The 9,026-nt window shown below is 39.8% G+C and overlaps 1 protein-coding gene across 1 annotated transcript; it reads right to left on the bottom strand.

Moving 5' to 3' along the window:
• Positions 1-1,388: 1,388 nt before the first annotated feature.
• LOC113276329 (putative gamma-glutamylcyclotransferase At3g02910) lies at positions 1,389-2,256 on the bottom strand. Its single transcript, XM_026525920.1, has one exon. The coding sequence runs from the start codon at positions 2,102-2,104 to the stop codon at positions 1,547-1,549; it is 558 nt and encodes a 185-aa protein (XP_026381705.1). The 5' UTR covers positions 2,105-2,256; the 3' UTR covers positions 1,389-1,546.
• Between the last annotated feature and the right edge of the window lie 6,770 nt (positions 2,257-9,026).

Below are 9,026 nucleotides of genomic sequence, written 5' to 3'. Positions count from 1 at the left end.
GAGCTGTGGGTCTGTCGGCCCTCCACCAATGTTGCCAAGTTTGAACTAGCAGCAAGTCCTCGGGAGAAGCTGAAATGATCAAGCTAGCAGCAAGTCCCCAGGAGAAGCTGGAATGATGCATTTTCACACATAATTTAAAAGCCTCTTCACCATTGCCTCGATGAGCATTAGTAGCAATCATAACATTCCACAAGACGGATGTTTCACTAGCGAACTCGTTAAAGGTAAATTACTGGAAGTGAAGTCACCTCATTTGGCAAACACATGGGTGATGCGATGAAAGTTCTCCATTCGGAGAGAGAGCAGTTTGAGAAGCACCATGCATGGACAATAAAGAAAATGGCATTACATGTAACCCCAATTCGCTCTGGCATGAATATGAACAATTCATTCACCTGCCATTATCATTCCGAAGTTTCCATACATGGTTACTTGAGTATTACCTGTAAGCAAATTCTCATGAAAGCCTGTCCAGGTAATAACACAATGACAATTCCGAAGTTATGTGATTTCTTATTTTGCTAGTTCTTAGCAGCCCAGCCAATTGAATCCCCGTCAGACATTTCAAGAAACAACAACTATGGAACTTCAAACCTTCCAGACTCGGAATACAGAGTAATAAAAGTATGTCAACACAAACAATTGAGTCCAATCCGACTCTAACAATTAAACCATGGATTCCCATTCCCGTCTGCACTGCTGCTGCAAACCAAACAAGACAGAGCTGCAGAATTTAGATTCAAGTTAGCTAGATGCATTTTCTGGGAAATTCCTAGTGATTCCTCACAAAGCCCAATCTGGGTTTATGTAGATGTAAATGAGTTCCATAATATTATGTCGCGTTCATTCATCCGATAGAAAACACAGTAAGCAATCTTTACATCACCACAACTACCAAACAAGTGTACAAAAGCGTTCACCATAGAAACATTAGATCCCGAAACTAGAAACCATAACATGTGCAAGAACTTAAATCATAACTCATTCTCAAGTGTCCAACATGAACTAATCACTGTTACAAAAGAATTTTGATTGCAACCAACTCCTGCACTCGGCTGTAACAATGTATATGTTCAGTTAAAAAAAGTGAACGGATACAAAACCACCAAATACAAGTAGCTACAGATGCAGCTACATCATACAAAGGGAACAAAAGCGGCCTGCACAAGGACAATGCATATAAAGTCACAATTTCCAACCTGACAAAACAATCATAACTATCTGACGACACTCTTACACAACCTACCAGCTAACAGGTATATCAAATGGCTTAACTATATCCAAGATGGATCAAATGGAAGTAGATGTATAGACACTTAATATCCACACTGAAAGACAATAGCTTTTACTCCTGTCTAAACTGCAAGGCTACAGGTGCCAGAAATACATTCCTGACAAGTGTAAGATAAATTCAGATTTCAGATTATTCAAAGAAATTAACAATGACATAGTTTTCTAAATCTGCATTAAACAACCCCTAATTACATTACACAAATACTTGAGCATCATAGTCATAATGAGAAACAGAAATTAAAAAAACATGGTTTCAATTAGAATCAGAAGAAGAAGAATCAGAAATAAAAAGATTAATATGTTGAATAAAAGTAACATTTTTAGGCCTATCTTTTCTCCTAATATAACCTTTAGCTTCCTCCTCAGAATACTTTGAAAACCCTTTCTGCCCATTTCTTTTCCATAATTCTTCAGCGTAATTCCTATGTCCATAATAAGCCACAGCTTCAACAATCGATCCACCTGATCCTGATTCTTCTTCTTCATCTTCAGCAGCAGCAGAAACAATCTGAATAGGAAGTCTTTCGTAATGCCCATTACTAATCCCTTCTAATTCATCCATTCGATCTAACCCCAATTTCGAAACAGAATACAATTCTCCAAAAATCTGATTACCTGAATCGGGAAAATTCAACAGAAACGGAACTTTGTACGGACCACAGACTAATGGGTATTCGTTTTTTGATTTGTAAATCCCTAAATATTCAGCATCACTTGATTTTATCAAATCTTCTAAAAGAACATGATTTGGAAAACCCTTTTTCAGGGTTCCGTATGTGAAAACTAGGTGTTTCTTCTCCTCAATCCCCATCACTTCAATCTATCTATCTCACTCTAAATTTCTCTCTAGTTTTTCATTCTTCTCTGAGGAAGAAGAAGAAGAAGAAGAGAAATCTTGATTCTCTAGTGAATGGTGGTGGGTGGATCTAGAATAATAATTTTGTTAGTTAGTTTGTTTTGGACTTTGGAGTGATATTTGACGTAGGTATTAGGGAGCCTGCACCATATCATTGTACGACACGTATGGTATTTGGAGAGAGTTTTTCGTTTGTTACGATACTTCCAATGAGGTACGGGGATTCCTTATTTAAATCTCAAGGCTGCCGGTTGTTATCATTTGCTGTATTTGTTGGTAGAATTAGAGGGGGTCGATACCCTAGTTAGTAAGTTCGCGAATGATTCGCGAATCATTCGCGAATTTTTCCGTATCACGAATTTTACCGTTTTATTCGCGTACATTTGCAACTCCGAACCCAAGTCGCGTATTATGTGGCATTTCCGGATTATTCGCGAACCGTTCACGAATTTTACGTATTCCGAATGATACGTCCGCTTAATTCGCCATAAATTCTTTAGCTTTTACTTTCCAAAGACTCCATTTTTTGGGCTTTACTGCCTTCCGAGCATACACGACCGAATATTAGACGTGTTGTAATTTTTATGAAACAAAAACGACCGAAGAGATTTGAAGGTGAAGGTGAAGGTGAGAGAGATCTCAAACTCACTAACCAAGCATCTAAACCACCATACGATGTCCTCTTGGATAACTAATGTTGTATATATTATTAATATCATCATATTAAGTTTATTTTTTCTTTAAATAACTCACACATATGCATAAAAATTGGTCTATGACCTTATAAATACAAATTATTTGTTATATATAGATACCGAATTTTCAGAGCCGAACTCACATTTATAAATCGAATTATACACGTACGTATGCCGTTCCGAATTACTGACGAATCACGTCCCGTTGACCGAATTTTGGACCGAATCTGGATTTTACAAAACCGTATAATACTCGTACATTTGCCGTTCCGTACGTTTGCCGAATCCCGAATTGCTAACTAGGGTCGATACATCATTAGGGAGTAATTTTCAATTCCAGCTAGCAAAACAGCTGGAGGCTAGGCTGAGAATAAGATATAAGAATGTTTTGCAGTGAGAAAGGTGAAAACCATATATAAAGAGGCAGAGTTTCTTATTGATCATTAATAGGGTTACATGGATACAGTAACATATATATATACATGGAAAGACAAATCCTATCTATTTAGTTGGGCCGCACATTATGAGTTGTAAGCCCTACAACACTCCCCCTTGTGCGATCCAATAGAACTTCATATGCAGTGCTTCACATTTAGTGTTTCGAATGTAGTTCTTCAAATGTCGTCCTCTTCTTGATGACTTGTGCCGAAATCAATTGCCTCATTAAAACTTTGACAAGAAAAAACCCAGTGGGATAAAACCTTGGTACAACTCTTCACATGTAGTACTTCACATGTTGTCTCGCAATTTACATGTAGTTCATCACATGCAATACGATCTTCAAAGATCGACGAGTCTAAGTTAATTGCCTCGTTAAAACTTCGTCAGGAAAACCCATAGGGACAAAACCTGAACTAAAGAAAAGAGTACAACATTAAGCAAACTTATAACATAGTTGGACTCGAATATGTTGTCTCATTAAAACCTTGGAAAAGAAAACCAGTGGGATAATAACTTGACGAAGGGAAAAGAGTACAACATGACAGATGCAAGTAAAGGTGATCGTCGCAGATGATCATTTTGCTCCGTTGAAGTTGACTAGTTGCTTCACAACTCTGAAGGCAGAAAATCCTCATGGGAAAGGCAATAGCCTTTGTTGGGAAATTACATTCCCAATGTTTGTTGTTGTCTCATTAAAAACCTTGCCGAGTAACAAAACCCCGTAGGAAAAAGTAACCTCGGTGAAGAAAAATAGTTCAACACACCAGTAGATGTTCTCCCTGATGTCAGACAATTTTCATTAGTCTAATGCAGTCAAAAGGAGTTTATCACACTGTAGTTTGGTGACTTGAATGTTTATAAGACCATGTTGTTGATTCTGGAAGTTACGTTGCTTAACAGACTATCGCATTTCATTTCTTTGATTCAGATATTTTCAGTAATAACAACGCGATCTTTATGTCTTCAACGTTCAACATACTTGATGTTTTTTTAGTGTTATCTCGCTAAAAATCTTGTCGAATAACAAAACCCTTTGGGAAAAACTATTCTCGATCGAAGGAAAAAAGAGTACAACACAGCTTCAATTTCGAAGTAAAATATGTCGACATCATATCCTTGGATCCTCCCCCTGATGTCGGCATCTCCCCCTGATTACTTTCAGAGTTTTTCTAGACTAGTTATGTACTTTTCGAAACTGAATATCGGTAATGACCTAGAAAATAGTCTACCGTATCTCCCCCTGATTACTTTCGTTGGAGAAGAGATTCTTGTTCCTTTATAATCAACAACTTTTGGATTGCACTTTCATTAGCATTCCTTTTAATGTTTTTGCAGGGATAAAACACATTTATGTCAATGGTGACCTTTAAGTACATGATAACATTCATTATACCATTCCAATGACGTTGCATTGACACTGAACTATATCTAGATAACAAGTTCACTGAGGATGTAACATTTGGTCGAGAACATTATGCTAAGTACAATAATGCGTCTATTATACTTAGATAAGGGAAGTTCATCTCCCGACACAACTGCGCCATCTTCCTTTAGACGAATTGGTCATTTATGTACATTTGAAAATCGACTAATCATGGGAGTGCTAACAGGATGCATGTCCTTGTTAAATTGTCCAACAATGACATATGCAAACTGGTGGAATAATATACCACAAGCTCGGTCTTCTAGTTCAGAACATAGATAATATCGAGATTTCCCAGGATTTTCATCTCAAATTCAGATTTGAAATAGCTTGTAAGATCTCTTATTCCATTAAGAGTATTTATCATGTCCATACCGTCGACATAGATAGCTACAGTTCTGAATCAGGAACTTATTTAATACGTATGGTACAAAACCTTACTTGTTTATCCCTTCCCAATCAAATAGTCACTTAGACGGGTATACCACATCCGCCTGATTTTTAAATCAGTAAGTGAGTGTTCTAGTGTAATTGCAAACACACTCCGTGGTTTAGAGTCATTCGACTTGGGAAGCAAAAGGCCATCATGTACTTTTGCAAATATCTTTGAGTCTAAATCTCCAGAGATGTAACCACATCTACTATGTTTCAAATTCTTTGGAACAACTGAGAAAACTAATTAACTGAACATTATGATATTCAAAAGAGTAAGCGATCCAGGGGTTTGTGAGAAACCTCGCGCCACAAGGTGATTCTTTATACTTTAAGACGATATTCTTCTCACTACACTTTGTGACAAATAACCACATATATCCCACAGGATTTATACTTGGTTGGTTAGCACTACCACACCAAATACCCGTATATTTGTCAAAGAACTAAGTTCTACCTGGATTGCGTAGGCCAAATATGCTATTTATTTGAAATTAATTAAAATAAAGCATGGTTCGATCTCACTGTACTCTACTTATGTAGCAACTATTTATGGATTATATCATCACTGTGCACGCGTGATCCTTCCATTGACTCATATGCATTCTCATAACCCGTCAGGATTTCATTATTCTATAGAATCATTTAAAACTTCGGAGCGTCCTCTAGTTTGATTCATGAACATATTCAAAGACAATCTTATGAGATGATTTTTGATGATATAAAATAAGTTGTTCCTTACTCACCTACTTCCTTTCTAGGTGAGGATTGATTGAACCAAGTAGTTTCTCCAACTTCCTTTATGGAGCCACGGCCTCAACCACACTTCCACTGAGTGTAGTTGCAACACCTTAGTCTATGGTGTATATCCCTTATTGAGGATTTGTAACCTTGTAGATAACTTTGCATTTGGTATGTGTGATCTCATCACTTTAGCAACATCAGTGTACATTCTGAAAATCTAATATTCTTTACCACTTCATATTTACATTTGTGGAGTAAAAGAATCAATATGAGACACAGTGGGAACACACCACGACAATTCCTGTCGTTCCCCTAGAAAATATTTTTTCTTATCTCCCCCTAACGACGGGAAGGCTTTCTCATTAAAGTGATAACCCGCAAATCTTGCGGTAAGAGATCTCCTGCCAAAGGTTTTCAAATGCTGATAATTGTTGAGAGTAAATATCCAAAAAAAATTACTTAATCATTTTCATGACCCATCATAATACGATGTGGACTCGTAATGGCACATATGTAGTGCAACCAAAAATGCGTAAGAACACGGATGCCATGCTTAAATCCAGTTACCAACTGGTACGCATAAAAGGTTGACTGATATTGGGTTCTAAAACGGATTAAGTAAAGATGTATTTCATATTCCCCAAGTAGTTAAAGGTAGGTTTGTACTCATAACCATGCCTAAGGAACCATCTGTAACCTTTGATAATAGCCTTTGCGAGACCTTAGGGTATAGGTGTTTGAGGGTGAAAACGGTTTCTGCTGATTTTGGTAATTTCGGGTGTGTGGGTGAGAAACGAATTTAAACCCTAAACAATGTACTGCAAGGGAGTACTTTAGATTCGAGAGATCAATATGTACAAATCCGACCTAAACCAAGAAATGGTCGTTCCAGACTTGCTTCGGTCACAAAGTGAAGGATAAGGGTTGGTTTTGGGGAGGGAAGCGAAGAAAGTGTTGAGACCAGAATAGTTGATTCTGGAAAAGTAGTTGTTTTCTACGACTTGTATCAGAAAGTGGGAAGCTAACTGATGGAAAGCTAGCAAACGTTTTCTGAGTGTTGTATGCTCCTGACCTGAACTTGTCGTTCGGTGGAAATAGGTAATGCCTATTTATACAAGTCGAAGTGAAACGTACTCTAGTCTCATTAAGAAATGTAAAACGGGTGAGTAAATGGGAGGAGGTGGTAACCGGTAATGCCTGGAATTGATGTTCCATAAAAGAAAGCGTTTCACCATTACTCCCTGTATTTACTAACCGCCTCATCCTTATGATACATTCTTATAACGGGCGTAGTGTACGCCGCACGCTGTAAACCGCCAAACCAATACCCAATGAGCATCCCCCAGTTTGTGACATGCGTTGATGTCTCGAGTGTTTTCATTGAAAACATGTAGCATGTTGTTGTCGTCTGGCAAGTCGAGCTTGGGAGACTTGCCGGCTCGGTGACCTTCGACGGTCAAGATTTTGCATCTTAAGAGGAAAGGTAGTCGTTGATTATTGCAACCCTTCGTTTGGTAACCAGTGGCAAGAAAGCATGCTCGGTATGGATTTTATATGGCCTGGTTTAGGCGCGGCCAAAAGTTAGGGTTTTGGCTTTGTTTAGGCGCGACCAAACTAGGGCCAAAAGTTGCCATGCGTTAGCTGGTAACCTTGGACGGCTAAGATCTGCATCTTAGATGAAAAGGTGGTCGTTGATCGTTGCAGGCCTTCGTTTTAGCATCCGCATAGGGAAGGCCAGTATGGCGTGGTGCGGCAAGGTGGTTGGCATGTCATTGGCACATGTGGCATTGCATGCCTTGGCACAGTTTGGCGTGGCCAAAACTAGGGTTATGGGCCAAAGGTTACCATGCGTTGTCTGGCGACCTTGGAGGCTAGCATTTGCATCTAGGATTGGAGGGTGGCCGTTGATCGTCGCACGCCTTCGTTTTGGTAGCCGCATAGGGAAGGACGACATGGTATGGCGCGGAAAGGTGGTTGGCATGCCATTAGCACATGTGTCATGGCATGCCTTGGCGCGGTCTGGCGTGGCCAAAACTAGGTTTTTGGGCCAAAGATTACCATTCGTTGTCTGGCGACCTTGGACGGCTAGGATTTGCATCTAAGATTGAAGGGTGGTCGTTGATCGTCTCACGCCTTCGTTTTGGTAACCGCATAGGGAAGGCCGGCATGGTATAGTAAGGCAGAATGGTGCGGGCGGCTTGGCATAGTGGGGCCAAGGCAGAATGGTGCGGACGACTTGACATAGTGGGGCCAAGGTAGAATGGTGCGGATGGCTTGACATAGTGGGGCCAAGGCAGAATGGTGCGGACGGCTTGGCATAATGGGGCCAAGGCAGAATGGTGCGGATGGGTCGGAATAGTGGGGCCAAGGGTTTGGACTGCTTGGCATGGTAGGGCCAAGGCAAGGTGCGGTTGGCTTGGCATGGTGGGGCAAAGGGTTTGGCATGCCGTGGGCGCATGGTGCGGACAGCATGGCTAGGGCTAAGGCAAGGTGCGGTTGGCTTGGCCTGGTTATAGGTGTCTAAAACACCTAATTTTATATCTAGTATTTATGCTTTCTTTGCAAGTTTTCTTGTAAATTATGTATCTTATGTTTGCTTTTGAGTTTATTAGGTGCAATGGAGTCATTATGAACAAAAGAAGGAGAAAACGTCCATTTGGATCATAAAGCGCAGAAAGGCTGATTCACAGGCGAGTGATACTTGGAGCCAACTAAGGTTACGCAGGAAGGAGGTGATGAGTCGGTTCTTCATAACTGGCAGTTGAGTTGAACAAAGAATTAGTCTGTCGGTTTTCTAGATCCGACAGACTATTTATCAACAGGTTGCCCTTATCCCATAACGTGGAGTGCCAATATGAATCCTCATCATTATCTAAACTGAGAGAATAGTCTTTCTCCCAATCATTTGTCGACTGCATTTTCATGGTGTCGCAGTTGAGAAACTCAGTGAGAGTTACAGGCGCAGATCTGAACCGATTTCCATCTGAAATTCGAGAGATGGATCTAGAGAAGAGGAATAAACAATAGTTACTGAGATTGAAAAGATGAAGCTGGTTCTGAATTGGAATTGAGACAAAGATGAAGAATCGAAGATGATGAAATAGATGGGTTTCTGTGATTATTCACTGAAGTATCGATTGGG

Source organism: Papaver somniferum, chromosome 4 (genome assembly GCF_003573695.1).
Source record: "Papaver somniferum cultivar HN1 chromosome 4, ASM357369v1, whole genome shotgun sequence".
Lineage (NCBI taxonomy): Eukaryota > Viridiplantae > Streptophyta > Magnoliopsida > Ranunculales > Papaveraceae > Papaver > Papaver somniferum.
This window is presented reverse-complemented; position numbering and strand designations above follow the sequence as displayed.

Excerpts from the sequence above, each read along its gene's own strand:
- LOC113276329 (XM_026525920.1), bottom strand. The coding sequence starts at position 2,104 with ATGGGGATTGAGGAGAAGAAACACCTAGTTTTCACATACGGAACCCTG.